Genomic DNA, 23887 nt, shown 5'->3' on the forward strand with positions numbered 1-23887 from the left:
TTCCCTTCAAAATAATCATGGCAGAGAATTCAAACATTTTATCTTCATTTCTCTCCTCTCCTCCCTCGCTCTTCTTCCATTACCCTAATGCCCTTGACTGGAGAGCAGAGGACCCAGACACCCAGGGGAGGGAAACATGGGTAGAACTGAATTAGAGGGGGGGAGGGGTGCGAGATGATAGAGAATGGAGGGATGGAAACAGCATTTAAAAATCCATTATTTTAATTAATCAAATATTTATTTTTGGGGGGGAAGAATCTGAAAGCAAAGCTAAGATGCTGTAATAAACAAGTCGAATCCAGACAGGAAAAATAAGGATGATGAACACATCACACATACTTACAAAAAAAACAAGCAAAAACAGGACTTATTGGATCCTCACACAATAGTTTCTGTTTACAATTCAAAAAGCATACAACATGAATAAAACAAAAGCACACGTAATTCTACAAATTACACTACAATCCCATGCATTTGCCCAAAGCGGACTTGCTGAAAAATAAAATAGTAAGATGAGAGGAATACCAACCAAACCTTGAAGCCTATTTCATATTCCTACATAGCAACAAGGACAAAGGCCTTCTTTTCTATTCATATTTCGTGGTCACTGGCCTCGATTGTCAGTGACCTTAAATAACTAACAAACACCTTTACGCCTGTAAACGGCACCCTATTCCCCATGTAGTGCACTACTTTTGACAAGGGCCCATAGGGCTCTTTATAGAGAATAGGGTGCCATTCCGGCTACACCTAGGTCTCTTTATGCTGCTCCTAACACTCATACACTCCCCTCTATCAAAGCCAGTGGCTTTTCAGGACATGATAACTGGAGTTTCGACATGGACCCTGAGGTAGTGGAGGTGAAGCAGAGATATGTTGTTTTAAAAAGCCCTGAAAGCGAGACAGATAGGAGAGTTATTTTTGTGCACCAGTACTGATAAGTCTTTGGAGATATTCCATCTCTGGTAGGGAAACCATTTCATCCATCTCTCTGGATGGCCTCAAGTAAAGTTAAGGCATTTGTACCAAAATGGCACGTTGCTTGGTTTCATTTACCTAAGGGATCTGAGAAGAGCTAATGTCTATGGCTTCAATGTACACCTCTCCTACCCTTTGGACAGGTACAATACTATTGTGTGTGTGTGTTTGTGTGTGTGAGCACGTTGGCAAATGCAAGTCTCAAGGGACAACAGTGTAGGGCTGATATGGCAGCGTCTTCTGTCGATCGTTGATGGCAAAAATCCATGTGGGTTTGACAAAGCTTAAATTACCATTCTCCATCAGTGCCTGTGGCAGAGAGAAAGCGAGAGTGGGAGAGAGAGAGGGGAAAATATATCAGGAGGTGGGAAACTGTTTAATTATAAAGGGGTAGAGACTGAACCCTTTGAGGGCATGAGGGTTCGCCAGCCAATATTTAAAAGGGGACAGCAAATAGTTCAACAACATATATATTTCAATAGCTAGTGACTTGGCAGAGGCACTTTCCATTGCAAATGAGCTTGCGTGGAATACAGATGTCCGTGTAACAGACCTACATCAAAAGGCAACTAACCACACACGTCCAATATCAGATCAAACATCAGTGATGTACAAAAAATGGCCCCGGTGTAGGTAAACATCGCATCAAAATATTTTCCATATCCTAGAATCTGATCTTTAAAAAAAATGTAAATAAACCTAATCCAGGAAAAATGTACTAATTATTTCACTTAAGATAATCATGTGGTAGCTAGAGTGTCAAAGTTATTTCATTCAAGACTTTCAATGAGGAAAATATCATGATGCATTTGTCTCTTTTTGGGAACAGACTATGTATTGATCACGTTACATAGATGACGAGCATTCTAACTCCCTGGATTCATTACCCTTTATAAGTGTCTGTGTGTTAAACAATCATGTTTGTGGTGTGAGTGTGCGCTTGCCTTCTCGTGTATCACTCTTATATTTGTGTACGTCTGTGTGTATGCGTAACATCAAGAGGTCTTTCGAGGAAACAAAAGGGAGGTCACACTCACGTCTTCAAAGGAGTCGTGCCATCCCTCACTGGTGACAACAAACTGGACCTTCTCACTCATGTAGTCCTCCACCGCCCTGAAGAGGGGGGGGGGACAAAGAAAGAGAGAGATATGGGGAGGGGAAGAGGTTGAAGAGAGTGCCAAAGCTACCTGTCTCGTCTGAGATCCAAACACTGTTTTAGAAAAGGTACAATGACACACAAGCCCTCATCCACTGATCACTTGTATTACCTCTAAAAGTACTAGTAAAGTACTACTGTTACAGGAAAATCTGCCCTATTCTCATTCTGGAGTCTTTCTTCTCCCTACCCGTTGAAGGCGATGATGTAACGCAGGAGTAGGCGTCTGTCATTGTTGGGGAACTTGCCGTAAAGGAAAAATCGCTTTCCAGTTAGGAAATCTAAAAAGGGTAGTAAGAAAATGAAAGATCAGCATGAGAGCAAGTCTCCCTGCATAGCATTACAGTAATCTTCATTGTTCATCACTGATGGGAAAAAAGAGAAGAAACTGTCTGCAATTTGACAACTTGACGTTTGTGAGCGTCGTGAAAAACCAGTGTGGCTGACAGAAAAGTACTTTTTTGATTTAGAATAACATGAACAATGAGCAAGAACAAACTGACACATACAGCCAGCCAGCACAGACTGTACAGAGAGAGGCAAACAAGGTCAGACAGACAAACAGAGACAGACCTGGTAGCTCAGGGATGGGCTCGTCCTCCTCGGCCTCAGCGTCAGTGTTCTCGTCAGTCGACCCTCCAAAAGGGTCCTCCTCCTCCACTCCTTTTCTCTCCTCTTTCTTCTGCCGACTCTCGCTCTCCACCCTGCCGACGAGAGAGAGAAAAGTTGTTTATGAAAGGGGGTTTACGAAACTACTGACTGATGCTCTGCTGGTGTCCTTGAATGAAGAGACACCACACCTGTTCATTGATGCTGCACAACAAATTCAACAGACAGAACCAGACATTTCTGCCCACATACAAAACAAACACCCAGGCTCTCTTCAGATTACTGAAAGAGCTCGAGGGGAATATTTGATGCAAGACCATTTCAATATGGCAGAGTTTTAGACTTGTATTGATGCTCTACAACAAAAATAACTAATGAATCAAATGATGAATCAAAATGAGAACAATCTGGGCCTCCCGGGCTGCATTGCAGTCCTAGCTGTGCCACCAAAGACTCTGGGTTCGAACACAGGCTCTGTCGCGACTGGGAGGCCCATGGGGCAGCGCACAATTGGGCCAGCGTCGTCCGGGTTTCGGGAAGGTTTGGCCGGCAGGGATATCCTTGTCTCATCACGCACTAGAGACTCCTGTGGCGGGCCGGGCACAGTGCACGCTGACCAGGTCGCTAGGTGTACGGTGTTTCCTCCGACACATTGGTGCGGCTGGCTTCTGGGTTGGATGCGTGCTGTGTTAAGAAGCAGTGCGGCTTGGTTGGGTCGTGTTTCAGAGGACGCATGGCTCTCGACCTTCGCCCCTCCCGAGTCCGTACGGGAGTTGCAGCGATGAGACAAGACAGTAACTACTAACAATTGGATACCACGAAATTGGGGAGAAAAAGGGTCTAAAATAAATAAATCTCTCTCCAACCTACCTACTCCTGCCAACATGAGGATCAAGTTATCTTGGTCCCAGACCTTTGTGCTGTCTGGGCAACTCCTAAATGTCACTGGGCAACTCCTAAATGTCACTGGGCAACTCCTAAATGTCACTGGGCAACTCCTAAATGTCACTGGGCAACTCCTAAATGTCACTGGGCAACTCCTAAATGTCACTGGGCAACTCCTAAATGTCACTGGGCAACTCCTAAATGTCACTGGGCAACTCCTAAATGTCACTGGGCAACTCCTAAATGTCACTGGGCAACTCCTAAATGTCACTGGGCAACTCCTAAATGTCACTGGGCAACTCCTAAATGTCACTGGGCAACTCCTACGGTCACTGGGCAACTCCTACGGTCACTGGGCAACTCCTACGGTCACTGGGCAACTCCTACGGTCACTGGGCAACTCTTACGGTCACCGGGCAACTCCTACGGTCACCGGGCAACTCCTACGGTCACTGGGCAACTCCTACGGTCACTGGGCAACTCTGATAGCACAGAGATCTGAGACCAGGCTAGGGCAGAGGCACTGTCAACCCAGAGGAGCCGCAATAGGAATGGCTTCGACACCCGCTACAGTCAAATATGAATAATATCCCACTCATGTTCATTTGATGGTGTTAGTTACCTCTTCAGCTCATCCTCCGTGTCCATGCCAGACTCATCTCCTGTGGGATACAGGAGAATAACATATTATTACGTCAGAAGAACATAACCTACATCAGAAGCATACCATCTTAGCAACCTACATCTTACCTAACTAACCTACATCGGGTCATATTAGTCTATACTATGCTGTAGAAACGTTTGTAAGTGCTTTACCCATACCTCTAAGTTTTGCTCTTCCAAAATATAAAGGCCTTGTATTTAGGCCCTAGTTAAAGGCTAGGTTTCCTTAATATTCTTAATATGTATTTTCCAATCAGTGCAGATGGAGACAAGGAAAATAAGCTACTTCTAGACTATTGAGATGCACCCAGTCGCAATTCATTCTTCATCCCTCTTTCATGTTTTGAGGTACGTGATGGGTTAGTAAAGACGTTCTCGTCTCACTAATGCGCCCAGACCACTTACTCGTGGCCTTGCATTACCATAGCAATTAGAATCATGCACAAGTCTCTCGGCAGCGATTGCTCTCCTTTTTTTACGGCGGTGTTGTCAATCCGTCCGTCCCTCCATGCAATTCTTTAAAGAAGTCAGATCCCAACTTGTCTTCCTCTGTCCATTTCACAGTCTTTCATTCCCATCCTCTTCAGTCTTAGTGGTCTTTCTTTCTTCCTCGGCTAGCCACTTGAGCAACATGTATTAAGGCGATTGAGCGATTCCATTCACTACACGGTCGAAAAAAAACATTTACGGCAATAACGGCTCTAGCAAGAAAAGGTGACGAAACAAGTCTCTGGAAACGAGTACAGCCAGAGAGTATATATGTTCCTTTCTCCTCCCTTTCAAACGCCGTGTCAGGGTCCTTCCATTCTGATACACGTGATTCAGCTGCTATCATTAGCTCATGAGAGCACCATTAGCTCATGAGAAAACTGGCAGCAATGATTTACTCAAGTTTATAAATAAGTGGTGAGAATAATGTCTGCCACTTAAATTAGTATCTGTTCTGTTTGTTTAAAAAGCAGTGCTGCACTGAAAATCTGAAGTGATCCTGATTGGTTTGACTACAGCCTCAATGTTTAGGATAAACCTTTTTTTTTAAAGGCATGGTGAAATCCATAGACTAGGGCCTAATGAATTCATTTAAAATCGACTGATTTCCTCATATGAACTAACTCAGTAAATTCAATGAAATTGTTGCATGTTGTGTTAATATTTTTGTTCAGTATAGAACAGTAGCTCCTTTGTACTGTATTTTTTCTGCATTAGCGTTTTGAGCAATGCTTGTGCTTCTCAGAATGCATCTCTCCCTCCACCATGCGCACAGTGGGAAGAGGGAGTGAGAGCCAGCAGCCGACCGCGAAACAGGGACAGGCAGATAGTTTTATAACGGGAATCAAGATAATGCATAGGCTATTTCTGTTGACCAAATGGCTTTAGAACCATCTGCAGGAACGTTGTGCAGCAAAATCACGGTCATTTGAGGTTTGTCATCCCAGCTCTAATGGCGGTGTGTATAATGGAAACCTGGTTCATCTGCGTCTGTGGAACCACCATACAAATCCTCCTCCTCTTTCTTGATGGGGGTCTTTCTGGGAGTGGGTTGCCGTTCTTCTTCTCTCCTCTTTTGTGGAGTCTGCCAACGAGGGAGAGGGCAGTATGGGGGTGGGAATAGGACAAATACAATCATGTAAATCAGAACCATTACAATTATTTGAAGCAGAATTGTGTTTTTGTTCTTAGGCAATCATGTCACGGCATACTGCTAGGTCATGGAATGGTTTAAGAATCCCATACCCTCCTCTCTTTTTCCTCCTCACTCTCCTCATCGTCGCTCCCCTCCGAGCTGGACTCCGCTCCGCCCATCAGGTACCTGGCAGAAAGAGAGAAATGTGGGAAGAAGAAAAAGATCGTTTAAAATAGAGAAATACAAAAAAAGGGGTGAGGGGAAAAGAAGCAAACCAATAAGTGGTGAAAACATCTGATTGGGTAAACAAGAAGATTCCCATTAGATGGGCAGCAAAGGAACGATCACACTGGCTGGAATTTTACACAAAGGTTCAAATGTTGGAAGAACAACATCCGAAGGGTGCAAAAAAGTACTTCATGTTCCAGACAGACACAAAAAGGTTAGCCAGACACAGGTCACACACACACACAGTACCAGAAAACAGCACCATGGACAGCACAGTCAATGCATCCACATAATTCCCTCTTCCTGTTAAGTGGATTTGTTTGACACTTGGAGGTGGTTCTGTCCCCCACAATTACGTATTTGCAGTATGTAACAAAATAAAAATTAACAAAATAAATTAACTGATGCAATACCGATAAATAGATTGATAAGTTTAACAATGTGCATCGCGTGTCCCATTAACAATCACCCATATTAACAAAACGTATTTAATTTCAAACTTCACATTTCCTTAGCATAGGCTACTTACTGTAATGAACGATATCCCCAAAATGCCTGGGATAAGTGATCGCTGTGGTCGGTTTATCTTTCCAGCTCCAAAGTAAATATATATTTTATACACTATTGTAAATGGAATTGTACATGTTGTTTTGCAAATGTTAAAGTGCTACTACGCAGACAGGGTGGAAACACATTTATGCACTACCTGGAATCTGAAGAGCTAAGTTCCGTGAGGAATTCATAAGGCAGTCAAACTAAACCAAGTATATGGATTTGACATCACGTTATTTACTGGGCCTAGATCTATTCTCAACCTCTACCTCCGTACCACCAATAGAACATGACATACTGTCTACTGCAGTATCAAAGTCATGTGCTGACAAGACAAATGCCCTTTTTGAAGTGGAACCAAGCCATTCACACCAGTAAATAGGTTTTACGACACCTATCAAGGGGTGCCAGTCCCCTCTGAGCCACCCCACAGAAAGGGACTGAGAGGGTCCTATGACGAGCAAGCGTGGCAGTGTGGTGTCAGTGCGGTGGCAGTGCCCTTAAGGGAAAGCCCTTATCCTGGTCCACTCAGGCATGACTAAACCGCTAATGTGCACTATGAAAAATGTAAGTGGCTTAAATCGCATTAGATTAGGCCGCCCTTGAAGCGAATACATTACGGAATAAAACAATAAGTCTGGATGAGGAGAGAGGGAGGGGCGGCGGGGAACAGCGTGTGGCTGTGGCACCTAGATGAAATGGAGCCTCAGCCTCGACAGCGGCGTTGCTAACCCACTCACACACACACACATCATTCTCAATCAAAGATGCATTACCTTTTACACAAACACACACTCTCCGGCCCCTCAAGTCACCAAGACGACCGATAAGACGGCTATCAAGGGTCATCACTACTCACACGGTTACCGCTCTATTCTGTGCTTTGATTCCTCATATCCTACAGCACTGTTTAGATTGGAAAATGAAAGAGTAGAGGGTTTCCTAATGTTGTGTAGCATGTGCACACACACACACGACTGGCTACATGCTTAGCTTACAGAGACGGGGTCTGAGACTCTGAGCTTCTCAATCCTCTTAGGACACTTCACTTCATATGCAGTGTGGCGAATTACCCAAGGAAATGTATTGAATTGAGTTAAGGAATAGAATTCTCAAAGCTTTACCAGAGGGTAGGTCCTAAAGGAAAACTTATCCTCCCTCTATGGAGAGCAGTTGCGCAAGAGTGATTTGTTTACCTCTGCACTCAGAGGTCTCCGGAAGGCTAAGTATTTCATCTGAATTGTGTGGGAAAAGAATTAGTCTCGATGTCAGGGCCAAAAAAAGAATCAAAGCAGATCAAAACATTTACTGTATGACCATGAGCACATTTAATATGTTAATGTGCCTTTTTGATGAATTACTTCTACAATAAAATCAGATTGATCAATATATCCGATTGTTGATTCAGGTAAATGACGAGCCAAGGGCCGACGAAATATCAAATAATAAAAGTAGCAAAAATATAGTGGACTAACATTGTGATGTTGATTAGCTAGCCACTGTATTCAATTGGCTATTGTATTCAAATTCACCTCTACTGGTGATGTAACCGTGACGACAGCACTGGGATCCATTCATGGTCAATACGATCATAATTGCTCCAATCATTTTTTTGTAATGTTTTTTTAATTTAAACTTTATTTAACTTCTCATTTAAAATGATGGCCTACCAAAAGGCCTCCTGTGGGAAATTATGCACAATCTGAGGGGAGGAATAAAGTTGTATATTATCAGTTAAATTTTTCCTTTCATACGAAAATTCCAATTATGAAAAGGTCAAGGGCTTTACCGGAAGAAAATGGTTATATGCACAACACTAGTTATCTAAGGTAATAATGGTAAAGAAAAAAAAATATTTAGGGAATAGAGTGAAATTTGGGACATGGGCTAGGTCTGTGATTGCTAAAAGGGAATCTAAAAAGGTTTCCGAGGCACTTCAGATGTTACCGACGGACGGACCCTTCAATAATCTACACTAACAAAGTTGACTTATTTATTCCCCATTCATTCCATTTTGTTGCCGGTTTATCTTGATGCCACTTGAGGGAAGTGTGCTAGCGTGTGCCCCTCTCCTCTTTTCTGTTCCCTCCTTTCATTTTGAAGTGTTCTCGTAAGGACAAAAGGCACAGAACATTTAGATGCATAACAGTGTTTTTCTGGTTTGAGTTGAGCTGTGTGTTTGTGTATGAGCGTGTAAAGACTGTCTCTGTGTGAGTATGCATGTGTCTACATCTCTGTATGTGTGTCTGTGTGTGTGTGTGTGTGTGTGTGTGTGTGTACGAGCACTAGTCTTCTTCAAAGGAAGTGGACCCTTTAATTATCCATAGCAGATGCAGCTTTTAAATAAGAAATAAATCATTAGAGCTCCGCACTCCAAACAAGAGCTGCACAATGGAGACGGGGTGGCTTGGATGGATGAGGAACGAGGACAGACGAGTGAAAGGCAGTGGGATTCTCTATACAAAAAGGAGTGGTAGAGGGAGATGGCAAGCAGTCTCCAGCAGAGGTGGTCAGTAAACATAGCCAAATAATGGTGGTAGTGTGTGTGCGCGTCCCAATGTAGAATTCTGATGCTAATAACGCAGAGAAAAATACACACAATTAGCATGTTAATAGCTCAACAGTGTTAATTGGACTTATTTCCGCAACACCCTCTTACAACAGTAATTGATCAATTCGGCAAACCTCTTTCGAATTAGATGAGCTGATATTCATTTGTTTACGAGGGTCAATTACAGAGACATGATGTCAATACTGTCATACTAAAGAAAATTTGTGCATTGTACAGGAGTAGGGAACAGTGTAGAAAAATATGGTGGAGGTGACTGAAGCAGGCAGCATTCACTGGGACCTGACCTTGCCTAGAAAGTACCAGACCTGGGTTCAAATACATGCATATTTACACTGAACAAAAATATAAACGCAACATGTGAAGTGTTGGTCCCATGTTTCATGAGCTGAAATAAAAGATCCCCAAAAATGTTCAGACGCACAAAAAGCTTTTCCCTCTCAAATTTTGTGCACAAATTTGTTTACATCCCTGTTAGTGAGCCTTTCTCAGTTGCCAAGGTAATCCATCCAGCTGGCAGGTGTGGTATATTAAGAAGCTGATTAAACAGCATGATCATTGCACAGGTGCACCTTGTGCTGGGGACAATAAAAGGCCACTAAAATGTGCAGTTGTCACAACCACGCTAGCGCAGGGCGTTTGCATCTGGCTTCTTCACCTGCGAGATCGTCTGAGGGGGGTGCCGAGGAGTATTTATATCTGTAATGAACCCTTTTTAGGAAAAACTCATTCTGATTGGCTGGGCCTGGCTCCCAAGTGAGTGGGCCTATGTCCTCCCAGGCACACCCATGGCTGCACCCCTGTCAGTGGTGAAATCCATAGATTAGGGCCTAATTTATTTAAATTGACTGATTTCCATATATGAACTGTAACTCAGTAAAATCTTAGAAATTGTTGCAGTTGCGCTTATATTTTTGTTGTGTAAGTATTGGAAAATACACTTTTCTGTGTATTTGAGTAATTTGAAATACACAGCCCAAAACAACTACTTGAAATATAAGTAGTTATAAATGCATGTCAATACATTTCAAACGTATTTCCAAATACATTCCGAAATTCAACTTGTATTTAAAAAAATGTTTGTCAAAATACTTTGAAATGTATTTGAAATGAGGTCTTACTGAAATACAAAAAGTATTTGAAACCAGGTCTGGTAACTACCCGTGGAAGCAGTGATTTCACCTCAGGCGACAGACAAGAAGTGAAGACCTTATGTGAAAGGCAGTTTCACTTTGAAGAGCGGTGCGGTAAGAAACCCTCAAATACCCTTTTCATATTATCTGAGGCCTTGCTTTGACTAACTCGAGAATCAATACACATAGTTTTGACTGAAGAGAGATCATTGAGCCCGCTTGTAGTGCCAAGAATCATTAGTGGAAGTTAGACTGATTCCATCACAGCAGGCTTCAACTCTTCAAGGTAACACTCTTCAGTGAGCTGCATAGGTACAGGTAAAGCCTTGGCAATAGGTGTTTTTATAAACACCATTAACTGCCAACTTCACTTAATTCGCTGAATTCAAAGAGCGTTATAATGGCTGCTTTCTGATAGAGAATGGGTCAAAGAACTCATTTATTTGAAGCAGACTTTTCAACACCACAGTCTCTTCTCTTTCACTTTTTATAAACACAGCAAAAAAAGAAAACATCCCTTTTTCAGGACCCTGTATTTCAAAGATAATTCATAAAAATCCAAATAACATCACAGATCATTGTAAAGGGTTTAAACACCGTTTCCCATGCTTGTTCAATGAACCATAAACAATTAATGAACATGCACCTGTGGAACGGTCATTAAGACACTAACAGCTTATAGACGGTAGGCAATTAAGGTCAGTTATGAAAACTTAGGACACTAAAGAGGCCTTTCTACGGACTCTGAAAAACACCAAAAGAAAGATGCCCAGGGTCCCTGCTCATCTGAACGTGCCTTAAGCATGCTGCAAGGAGGCATGAGGACTGCAGATGTGGCCAGGGTAATACATTACAATGTCTGTACTGTGAGATGCCAAAGACAGCACTTCAGGGAGACAGGACGGACAGATGATCGTCCTCATAGTGGCAGACCAAGTGTAACAACACCTGCACATGATCGGTACATCCTAACATCACACCTGCGGGACAGGTACAGGATGGCAACAACAACTGCCCGAGTTACACCAGGAACGCACAATCCCTCCATCAGTGCTCAGACTGTCACAATAGGCTGAGAGAGGCTGGACTGAGGGCTTGCAAGCCTGTTGTAAGGCAGGTCCTCACCAGACATCACCGGCAACAACATCGCCTATGGGCACAAACCCACCATCGCTGGACCAGACATAACTGGCAAAGTGCTCTTCACTGACAAGTCACGGTTTTCTCTCTCAAGGGATGATGGTCTGATTTCGCGTTTATCGACGAAGGAATGAGCATTACACCGAGGCCTGTACTCTGGATCGGGATCGATTTGGAAGTAGCAGGTCCGTCATGGTCTGGGGCGGTGTGTCAAAACATCATCGGACTGAGCTTGTTGTCATTGCAGGCAATCTCAACACTGTGCGTTACAGGGAAGACATCCTCCTCCCTCATGTGGTACCCTTCCTGCAGGCTCATCCTGACATGACCCTCCAGCATGACAATGCCACGAGCCATACTGCTTGTTCTGTGCGTGATTTCCTGCAAGACAGGAATGTCAGCCATGGCCAGACAAAGCGCGGATCTCAATCCCATTGAGCACGTCTGCGACCTGTTAGATCGGAGGGTGAGGGCTAGGGCCATTCCCCCCAGAAATGTCTGGGAACTTGCAGGTGCCTTGGTGGAAGAGTGGGGTAACATCTCACAGCAAGAACTGGCAAATCGGGTGCAGTCCATGAGGAGATGCACCTCAGTACTTAATGCAGCTGGTGGCCACACCAGATACTGACTGTTACTTTTGATTTTGACCCCCACTTTGTTCAGAGACACATTATTCAATTTCTGTTAGTCACATGTCTGTGAAACTTGTTCAGTTTATGTCTCAGTTGTTGAATTTTGCTATGTTCATACAAATATTTACACATGTTTTTTTCCAGCGAACTTAACATTTGACAGTGAGGACATTTCTTTTTTTGCTGAGTTGACCATCCTCCCCTCTCTCTGCCTCCCTCCCCCTCCCTCCCCTTACTGTTTGAAGGAGATCTTCTGCTTCCTCTTGTGACAGTCCAGCACCCACTCCTTCCGGACGATGACGCCCCCTGCTGACTTCACCTGGCTGTACTTGGGGGTGTTGGAGAAGGCACAGCTGGATGAAGCAGATGATAAACCCTTGGTTAGCACAGCAGCATCCCAGATGGCACTCTATTCGCTATATCGTACACTACTTTCGACCACAGTCCAAAGGGACCGTGGCTTCATCCAAATATGGCACCCTATTCCCTGTATAGTGCAATAAATACATTGCCCACTGCTACTATGGGAGAGTGTGATTAGGCCAATGTGGGTCACACGGTCTGCTTTGCTTTCCATGCTGTTATTGTAATACTCCTGTAGTTACACTAATCTTGGATGTATATGATATGGAGATTATTTGATAGTATATTTACTACTTGATAATATTACTTCTAAAAATATTACCACCACTATAATACTAGCCCCATTGTTGGTTGTATTCCACAAAATTCTTGTTGACCTATTTCCAATATGTTCTAACTTCACTCTATTACCATTTTCATGCATCTTTAATTGACCAATATGTATTCAGATTACAATGAGAACCCAACTAAGGAGTACTTCCCAAACTACAACCTCCCAGTTCCAGCACCCTCCATCTCTTCCACTCACATGAGGTGTGTGGCGTCAGGGGTCCAGTCAGAGTGGTACTTGGCCCCCATGGCCAGGGCCTTGTCCCTCAGGTCCCCCCGGAAGGGGTTCTGGAAGCCGCTCAGCACAAACACCACCCCCTCCATGATCTTGTTGACGGGAACAGGGGCCTCAGAGGAGCTGGACTGGGCTTTGGAGGGTTTGGGTCTGGACTTGGCTTCTGGTTTGGGCAGGCTCTCCTTCTTCTTGGTGTCTGGGGTATTCTGGGCAGGGGACGCTGGGGTGAAAAGTATGACAGAGGTGAGGAGAGTGGAAAATAGTTATATATTCTATCAGGGTATTTGCATTGATTTATTAAACTTACTTTATTCACACAAGCATAGGTGAAAAAGGTGTAAAGTGAGTCAGTGAGTAGCTGGCTGACTGACTGACTTGCAGGGTGTCTTTACCTTTGTCAGTGCTGGGGCTGGGAGTACTGGCTGTGCTGGGTTTCACCTTGGGTTTCGGGGTGGTAGTGCCCAGTTCAGGGGAGCCCATAGGGCTGGGTTTCTTTGAGGGGGGCGGAGCGAGGGCAGACCGGCGCTCTTTACTGAACTCAAACTTCTTCTTCACTGGTGCCTAGGAAATAGGAGAGGATGGATAAAGCAATTTGTCCTTATGGTAAAACCATGACAGAAATGTGTCCTCAAAAACTGCTGAAACTGCTTATCATTTCTAGAAGTGGGATAATCGACAAAAATGAGCAGAGAAAAAACAAGCGAAAAAATGCAGGTCCTAATTATGTTTACACTTATGCAAATGCATTTATAAGTGAGTAACATCACCTCTTGCTTGAAAGAATGATCTCTCTCTGAGCCTCTGGAAAAAAAATGTGCCACAAGCAAAACATATACCTCCATACTGTGTCATCTCCTTTCATTATTGATGATTTACAATGTTTACATTAAATCTATACTACATTAGCTATGAGGGTGCAGTCTACCGAACAATCACCTTGTACCTCTTTTTAAAGAAATCAATATGGTCTGCCTCTCAAATGGCACCCTATTCCCTATATTGTGCACTACCTTTGACCAAGGCCCATAAGGCGCTTGTCAAAACTAGTGCACTATATAGGAATATAATAAGGTGCCTTTTGGGACATAACTAGTATCATAGCCTGGAGTTTCACGTCAGTTCACACTAGCCTGGAAGGACTTAATGAATGATTCACCATCAGTTCTGGTCTTAGAGAAGCCAATGATGCATCACTATGGGCTCTGATCAAAACTAGTGCACTATATAGGGATTACGGTGCCATTTGGGGGACACACCAAGCCTTGGTCCTTACCTGTGGTGGGGGAGAGCTGGAGGACGGTGGGGCTGAGGAGTGGCCAGACCCAGACCCAGACTGCAGGGCGGCAGCTGCATAGCTGAGCTTCTCAGTCTGTGGCGAAACTGTGGGGGAGAAGAGGTGATGAGATTGTGAGAGAAGTTGGGAAATATGGTTTCACATTTCTCACCCCACCAGCAGACCTTATGGTGCTTTTCGCTCACGCACTCAATCACGCCACATCAATACGCACTAATAAACCTGCAATGTGAAATCAGCTGTAACTAGGCCTTTAGCTTGAGTACAGTAGTAGTACCCTTGAGCGCTGGGCTGCCTTTGGAGGTGCTCTCTCTGTTGAAGAAGAGGCTGCCTGGCTGAAGACTAGGGCAAGCCGAGGGGGCCTCATCCTTCACCCGAAATTGGCCAAGCTTGGTCAACTTCTGTCATGGGGCAAGAGACGTTACTGTTGGGAGAGTCTGATCAAGTCAGTCATGTTAGGAAAGCACAGGACATTGTACATAAACATCATTTTTGATGGTATGAATTCAAGTTTGTTCACTCAAATCAAAGGAAGTTTTGCAAAAAAAGTTGTCTAAGCTCTAGATGAGTCCACAGCCTAGCCCATCTGTTGTGTGGATCCAGCTATATGCCAATCCCAAATGATTGGGGAAGACAAGCACCAACTAATAAAACAAAATAAAACAGTGCCCGTTGGAGCATATTACAGGATATGTGCAACAGATGGTTGCATATGGACTTATATGTAAGATCACTTTAATGGTCAGAAAACGTGTAATTCAACTTGAGTGAAACTCTGCAAGCATTTTGATTTTATGATATAGTTTTAGTGAATGAGTCCAATGAGTCAGTCTCAGTGGAGAGTGGGTTATGTAGAAGGTTAAAGATGACGGCTGAGCTTCTCTTACCGGTGGTGTAGTGGTTGGTAGATCACTTTTTTCTGATGGTGAATGGAACTTCACGAAGGCCACACCGTATGCTATGCTCTGAGGGTGGAAAATGCCATTTGTCATCATGTCATTCCAATCTGAATCATTTTCATAAGGGTAAACAATAGGAACTGTGCTGAGACTAGGGCTGTGACAGTAACTGAATAACCGTGAGGCTGACGGTTATGGATGAAGACTGTCATTAAAACTGATGGTTATTGATGAAGGCTGTCATTAAAATAACCGTCAAAACAATTTAAAAATAGGCCAACATTTATTTTAGGATTTTAAAATGTTTTATTAACTTTATTTTCATGGAGATAAACTTTACCGAATAGCGGGAATTTAATGATTATAAGCAAATGTTTTGCTAACAGTGTCTACAAAATGTTCTCCATCTCCTCTTTGCAACTTTCCTTTGATGTTTGAGCAGCTAATCTCTAGATGCACGGGGGTGGAGAGTGCTATAGGCTATGGCAAAAAAAATCATTGATGTGTGGACTTGTTTCATAAAATGGATGTTTTCATTGCTTGCTAGTAAATAAATACATTGTTATTTAAAAAAAGGTTGGATGTGTCTGACTATTCATTAATTATGCAACAGGAGTCGACAAGGTTGTTCTGGCTCTGAGGCCTATAATACACTAATGTTGTGTCGAATGGACAATGCGCCAATCCTCTCCAATCTGGCATGGTATAATTTGATTCGGAATCTTTTCTTAATTTAAAGACTAATCTACGCTGGTCAGGCCCAGTCCTGGCTGATATGCCGCTCTAGTCGTTGTTGCTCCTAGCCGTTTCCACTTCACAATAACAGCACTTAGTCACCCGGAGCAGCTCTAGCAGGGCAGAAATTTGACAAACACACTTGTTGGGAAGGTGGCATCCTATGACGGTGCCACGTTGAAAGTCACTGAGCTCTTCAGTAAGGCCCTTCTGCCAATGTTTGTCTATGGAGATTGCATGGCTGTGTGCTCAATTTTATACACCCGTCAGCAACAGGTGTGGCTAAAATAGCTGATTCCACTCATTTGAAGGTGTCCACATACTTTTGTATATATAGTGTACTTGTCCTGCTTCTTGTAAATGTCAAATGTAGGAAAGTGCCCAGCTGGGCTTCTCAGTAAACAAAAATGTCCTTCACCTCACACAGTAGGAAGTCAACAAAGTCAGTTTTTTTTTGTATTTTATTTTTTACATCCACTCAAATTATAATAGTTGCTCGCAATATTTGAAAAATATTTTTAACAGTATCCCCCTCGATAATCAGAGTCGCAGATAAATAGGCTGTTGCGTGTATTTGTTTCTATTTTAAGGAGTGTCAGTTTAATCTTCATACTATATCATAGCTGTCCCCTTCATACTTTACTTCATTATAACCTACTATCAGAAAGCTTAAGGTAGGCCTAGTTTTTTTAATACGTTTTAAGGAAAGGAGAAATATTTGCTTGTGTCTGACATACGCTGGTGGTTTTGATTGACGGGTGCAGGTTGTGTTTGTGTGTGTGTGTTTTAGTTGATTCTCTTAATAGAGTACCACAGAATGAGTCAAAATACCCATAAAAGCTATTGTTTTTCCACCATTAATTTTAGAAAAACTTCAAATAAGTGTTTTGTGTAGACTTACCTTGGCTTAATGTTCTGAGAAATGTGTAAAGCTCTTTAGGACAAGGTGACTTTTATCAATATATTTGCCGGTATTTACCCCCCCAAAATGAAACGCTAATTAGCTGCTAATGTGGCTATCATAAAGAACTACAAATGCCATGACCTGGACGAGACTGACGAATTGAGGCAAAGGTAAGAATCTCTGGATTAACTATCTAATGTTAGCTAAATGTAGCAATGAATAAATTGGCTACATTTCTTAAAAAGTTGTCAATTCTTTGAACTGTCTTGTGCAAGTTTTAAATTGACACAACTGTTAGCAAAGGTGTCAGCTAGAGATGACATACAGGAGCTTGCAGGGATTTGTAGTTTTGCATGTCTACTTTTAAATTAGAGAGTAAATAGAGGTGAATATATTGCTAAAAGTCACATTGTCCAAGAGAGATTTACATGGTTATCAAAACGTCACCCCAGGGTAAAGCCTACAAGAAACACAGCCCTTATTTTAAGTGTTTCTAAAAAACCCTATGGGAAAAATGAATGGTGGAAAAACAATTGGAACAATTTCCCTATTTGACCACTAGGTTTTATGGGTATTATGGACACCTCCACTGTGGGGGCTCTATAGGCCTATATGTCCATTCAGAAAGTTTCCTAAAGTAGCCTGTCTGGACTCCACCTCCTTAATAAAAAAATAAAACGCTCCTGTCATGATTTAATCTTGTAAAAGGCCTATTTTCAGAAGTTTAGGCTACATTATTTCTCTCATTAGTGTCCTCTCTTTGAAGGTCATATGCCAATGCCATCGAATGACAGCAGCACGGATTGTGACGTTATGCGACTATTTCGGGGGAAAGTGGTAGAAAACCCATCGGAATTCGTTGCAATGATTTTGTGTGTCGAAATAGGATCTGAATAGAATGTTTTTATATGCAGGAAAAACCAACAGAAAAGGACAAGGCAGACATACAGCTTTATTTTGACTCCACTAATAAGTAATAACCTAATAATAATAATAATAATAATAATAATAATGATATGCCATGATAATAACAAAGTTTAACAGCGTGTTTTAAATAGGTTTTTATTGAGAAGTAGACCACCCCCTTCCTCATTCTGTCCTCAACCATGTACATTGGCCTGGCCAATTACTGTAACCTCAAATTCCAAGACCGTCAAAACCCTAGCTGAGACACTGAATGTAAGAGATGCCATTTTTCAAATAACTTGACTAATACCACATCGCCAGGGTTGTATTGATTAGGGCACAACGTAGCAAAATGTTTCGCAATGGAAAACGAAAATGGACGTTTCTTATTGGACACGTGCAGTTAGTCCCACCCTGTTTCAGTCCTTTTGCTGCCTAATGAATATGACCCTGGTTTACAATGACTTAGGTGGCATCATATACACACCCAAAGCTCTCTGTCCACTAAAGTTCTCTCTTAGTGGTGTGCAGCTCACCTTGTTGTACGGCTGGCTACACACAATCTTCACGCGGTCCCACTTCTCCTGGGCCTGAGCCTTCACCAGCTGGGTAGGGCCAAAGAAGCGCACACGGTTGGTGTTGGTGCCGTTACGGCTCTCCGTGGGGGACATGAAGGACGACGTGACCAGCAGAACCTGGGAGAGACAGTGAGAGGTTCTCTTAGGAATTAAGCAGCACACTATACCTAATGGTAGTGCATTCAGTGTGGTAGATATCAGCGAGGTAAACAGGTACTGCAATATACAGTAAGGGGGTGGCATACCTCATAGTCCTGGTCTTTGACAGAGGTTGAGTGTCCCACCAGCACCTCTATAAAAGCAGACCCTTCATTTCCTATGTCTATGCTGTACACCTGCTCTTCTTTCTCAAACTGAAACGATGGGGTAAAGAGCATGGGTTATTTAGTACAAACTAGGAAAAAACAAACAGGGCAATGCAATGTCACAATACATACAGTGCCTTAAGAAAAGTTCATACCCCTCAACTTATTCCACATTTTATTGTGTTACTGCTTGAATTCAAAATGGATTACATAGATTTTTTCCCCACATCCATCTACACACAATACCCCATAATGACAAAGTGAAAATATGTTTTTAGAAATGTTTGCAAATGTATTGAAAATTAAATACAGAAATATCTCATTTATAAGTATTCACACCCCTGACACAATACTTTGTAGAAGCACCTTTGGCAGCGATTACAGCTGTGAGTCTTTCTGGGTGAGCTTTCCACACCTGAATTGTGCAAAAAAAAATAATGTTTTCTTCAAGCTCTGTCAAATTGGTTGTTGATCATTGCTAGACAACTAGATTTGCAAGTAGCTGTAACTCGGCCACTCAGGAACATTCACAGTCTTCTTGTTAAGCAACTCCAGTGTAGATTTGGCCTTGTGTTTTAGGTTATTAACCTGCTGAAAAGTGAATGAATCTCCCTGTGTCTGGTGGAAAGCAGAATGAACCAGGTTTTCCTCTAGAATGTGTGCTTAGCTCCATTCCGTATCTTTTTTATAAACCCTTTATGACCATACATTATAGATTCCATAAGGCCTTAAGTTATGGCCTAGTTTCCCCCCCAACATTGTGGTCTGAAAAACATGGCTCGTGGGCTATATATGCAGGGGTGTGAAGTAATTTGTCATTCCTGTTGGAATCAAGCTTTAGGGAGTAGGGATGTGACAATTGGAAATGTTTTCTTGTCAGTTAACAGACATTTATCGGTTTCCATTAAAACTATAAGAAAAATGCATCCAATTCCACGTGAATTCACAATGCAGATGGTCTACATGGCGCTTTACACGGAAAGAAAATTGTATCGCTGCTGCTGCTCTTCCTTTTCACGTGGCACGTGTAGCTCGTTTTTGTCGTCCAATCACAAGTCATCAAACCGGCACTAGGCTAAAGTCAGAGCTAGAACCTCCATGTGGCAAGTTATTAGCCACTGGGCTCCCGAGTGGCGCAGCGGTCTAACACAGTGCATCTCAGTGCTTGATGCGTCGCTACAGACACCCTGGTTCGAATCCACGCTGTATCACAGCAGGACGTGATTGGGAGTCCCATAGGGCGGCGCACAATTGGCCCAGCGTCGTCCGGGTTTGGCCAGTGTAGGCAGTCATTGTAAATAAAAATGTGTTCTTAACTGATTTGCCTAGTTAAATAAAGGTTCAATTATTTTTGTATTTTTTTAGTAGATATCGAGCCTAATCAATGGAAGATGGAATTAAAATGACAGAACAAGAAGCTAAATGAGAAGGACAGACTACAACACCAAGAGCCAACAGGTAAACTGCTACTTAATAATCTGAATGGAGTTGTTAAGAAGGGGAGAAACTGTATAATTAAAGTTACGTAGTTTCAATTAGCTTAGCTAACATTAGCTAGCCATCCGGCTATCTAGCGTCTCTTGGTTTGATGCAGTCAATACAGGCACTATGTAATCCAGGGCTCTCCAAACCTGTTCTTGGAGAGCTACTGTCCTGTAGGCTTTCACTCCAACTATAATCTAGAGCACCTGATGATAATAATTATCTGGTTGATAAGCCGAATCAGGTTCGTTAAAACTGGGGTTGGAGCAAAAACCTACAGGAGGGTAGCTCTCCAACTGGGGTTGAAGAGCCCTGATGTAATCAGATGAGATGATAAATAACAAGCAATAAGTAGTCTACCAGCGCACGTTGACTTGGTCGCAATCTCTATCCCCTTCCTGCTCCTCTTGTCACTCACATTTGAGCTGCTGCTCTGCTTTTTTCCCTCCTACTAACGTTACAGCATTGTTGCGTCGGGTATTTATTAAACTGTTATTTTGCCTTTATGATGACGATGATCGGGACCTGTTAGTGGTAGTTATTCAGTTAGGGAGTGTTTCCTTAAGGTTGAAGATGCCAATTTCGTTTAAAAATATGAACTTTTACACCCCTAATAGGGAAGATATTCAACAATTGATTATCTACAATCTGCATTCAGAACGACTGCTATGGTGAAGAACTCGTCAAACAAGACTACCTCAAACATCTAAACTGGAACAACCATCTCAGTACGGGTGTAATAAGTCCAACCACTTACAGATTGGAATAATTTAGGAAAATGTATGTTATTTGTCTTAGATCAATTAATTAATGTGTATGCAGAAACATACAGTATATATTAAAACAAACTATTCCAAAAATCAACATGTAACAAAGCATGCTGGGAATATTAATGGGCCACTCCCAAGTATTTTTCACCGATAGAATTAACGGAAATTAACTCCATCGAGTAATGACAAGCGGTGTTGATTCCACTGTGATTCAAATAACACTTCATTTATTCACTGCAGGTTGTGTCAATTTAAATCCAACTGGTGTTAACCCCACTAGAATCAACACTAAGATATAACACACACACAACACATTTTAACATCCTCAAATTTGCTGTGTGAATTTGAGTCAGTCAATTGTTAGACAATCCCATGAAAACAGAGTGCAGAAGTAGCATATTACCTGTATAATGACTGAGGTTTGTTTCTCCCCTGCCTTTGCTGCTTTCCATTTTCTATATGTGTCCGAGCTCAGCAGGTTGTCAGCCTTGTGAGTCTGCAAGGAAACAACAAGAATAGTTAGGACCCCATGAACTGCAATTGCCATCTGGTGTTGTTACCACTGGAAATAGGAGTTACTGTTTAAATTCAAGAAGATACATTTTTGACAACAACAAAAATGACTGGGAAGTGTAGCTAGCTAGCTACTTCGAATGGTGTATGCAAATACCGTACAGTACTGTTACAATGATTATGTTCTGGTCTGAAAAAAAGCCATGTGCAGACTGTATATATAAAGAGCTAGACAGTCGACATTATGCCTCAATCAGACAGCAAGCAAACCTAGCTAGCTAACACGTTAGGAAGGTAGCAAGCGGGTTAACGAATACTGTACTAGTTAATTAGTCTAGATAGTAGTTGGAAAACTTACATTGTCTTCAGTGCTGCAAGACACGATGTGCATGAGTTTTATCTCCGGCATTTTGCGCTAGTCACTTGACTTGTCAAAAAAGTAATGCCGCTTTATTTGTGTTTTTTTCAGCTAATGAAAAGCTCTACGCTTTCAGCTAGTTAGCAATTGCCTGGTTAGCAAACAATGGAACACGTTCATGGCTAGTTTATAGCAAACAAAACGCCTCTAATGCTCCATAGAAGTACACTGTTTAACATGTCTGTATTTAATATATTGTATTTTACTTCCCTGTGAATTTTATTATCATGTGAAGGCGGACAGAAACAGACGGAATGTATTTGGAGATTGAACCGTGACCACTGAATTTCACCAAATCCCTCTCAATTCACAACCTCCAATGTAACTTCCGGTCGATATTTTATTTAGCCAATCAAATCAGTTGACGCTTTTCGTCTTCTTCTACTTTTTGTTCTTCGTGTGGTTTTCCGGTCGACTAGACGCTTTGTTGCGTGTTGCTGCTGTTCACAGTTCGAAAATAGATATACATATTGTTCACAAAAAAGGGAAATAGGGAAAAAAGGAAAATGAACAACCATCTCAAATCAAAGTGTATTTGTCACATGCGCCGAATACAACAGGTGTAGACCTCATTGAAATGCTTACTTACAAGCCCTTAACCAACAATGCAGTTTTAAGAAAATATAATAAAAAAAGTAAGATATTAGAAAAACAAATGATTAAAGAGTATCAGTAAATAACAATAGCAGGGCTATATACAGGGGGTACCTGTACAGAGTCAATGTGCGGGGGCACTGAGGAAATATGTACATGTACATGTAGGTAGAGTTATCAAAGTGACTATGCATAGATAATAACAGAGTAGCAGCAGCGTAGAAGAGAGAGGGGTGGGGGTGCAATGCAAATGATCTGGGTAGCCATTTGATTAGCAGTTCAGAAGTCGAATGGCTTGGGGGTAAAAGCTATTTAGGGGCCTCTTGGACCTAGATCTGGTGCTCCGGTACCGCTTGCCGAGAGAACAGTCTATGATTAGGGTGGCTGGAGTCTTTTACAATTTTTAGAGCCTTGCTCTGACACTGCCTGGTAAAGAAGTCCTGGATGGCAGCAAGCTTGGCCCTGGTGATGTACTGGGCCAAACGCACTACCCTCTGTAGTGCCTTGAGGCCGAGCAGTTGCCACACCAGGCAGTGATGAAACCTGTCAGGATGCTCTCGATGGTGCAGTTGTAAAACCTTTTGAGGATCTGAGGACCCATGACAAATATTTTCAGTCTCCTGAAGGGGAATAGGTTTTGTTGTGCCCTCTTCACAACTGTCATGGTGTGCTTGGACCATGTTACTTTGTTGGTGATGTGGACACCAAGGAACTTGAAGCTCTCAACCTGCTCCACTGCCGCCCCGTCGATGAGAATGGGGTGCTCCTTTCCTGTAGTCCACAATCATCTCCTTTGTCTTGATCACGTTGAGGGAGAGGTTGTTGTCCTAGCACCACACGGTCAGGTCTCTGACCTCCTCCCTATAGGCTGTCTCATCATTGTCGGTGATCAGGCCTACTACTGTCATGTCATTAGCAAACTTAATGATGGTGTTGGAAACGTGCCTGTTCGTGCAGTCATGAGTGAACAGGGAGTACAGGAGGGGACTGAGCACGCACCCTTGAAGGGCCCCCTTGTTGAGGATCAGCATGGCGAATGTGTTGCTACCTACCTTTACCACCTGGGGGTGGCCCGTCAGGAGGTCCGGGGTCCAGTTGCAGAGGGAGGTGTTCAGTCCCAGGGTCCTTAGCTTAGTGATGAGCTTTGAGGGCACTATGGTGTTGAATGCTGAGCTGTAGTCAATGAATAGCTTTCTCACATAGGTGTTCCTTTTGTCCAGGTGTGAAAGGGCAGTGTGGAGTGCAATAGAGATTGCATCATCTGTGGATCTGTTGGGGCGGTATGCAAATTGGTGTGGGTCTAGGGTTTCTGGGATAATGGTGTTGATGTAAGACATGACCAACCTTTCAAAGCATTTCATGTTTACAGACGTGAGTGCTACGGGTCGGTAG

At 42.7% G+C, this 23887-nt stretch overlaps 1 protein-coding gene across 1 annotated transcript; it reads right to left on the minus strand.

The window, feature by feature from the left end:
- Nucleotides 1-204: 204 nt before the first annotated feature.
- Nucleotides 205-22230, minus strand: LOC112246164 (DNA repair protein XRCC1). Its single transcript, XM_024414448.2, has 17 exons — nt 21842-22230; nt 21374-21466; nt 18659-18766; nt 18372-18530; nt 15279-15356; nt 14669-14792; nt 14371-14477; nt 13490-13658; nt 13062-13317; nt 12406-12522; nt 6026-6101; nt 5756-5864; nt 4251-4290; nt 2708-2838; nt 2325-2415; nt 2016-2091; nt 205-1287 (listed from the first exon to the last, which is right to left on the minus strand). The coding sequence occupies exons 1-17, from the start codon at nt 21890-21892 to the stop codon at nt 1180-1182; spliced, it is 1893 nt and encodes a 630-aa protein (XP_024270216.1). The 5' UTR covers nt 21893-22230; the 3' UTR covers nt 205-1179.
- Between the last annotated feature and the right edge of the window lie 1657 nt (nt 22231-23887).

The sequence above is a fragment of the Oncorhynchus tshawytscha genome, linkage group LG03, assembly GCF_018296145.1.
Source record: "Oncorhynchus tshawytscha isolate Ot180627B linkage group LG03, Otsh_v2.0, whole genome shotgun sequence".
NCBI lineage: Eukaryota > Metazoa > Chordata > Actinopteri > Salmoniformes > Salmonidae > Oncorhynchus > Oncorhynchus tshawytscha.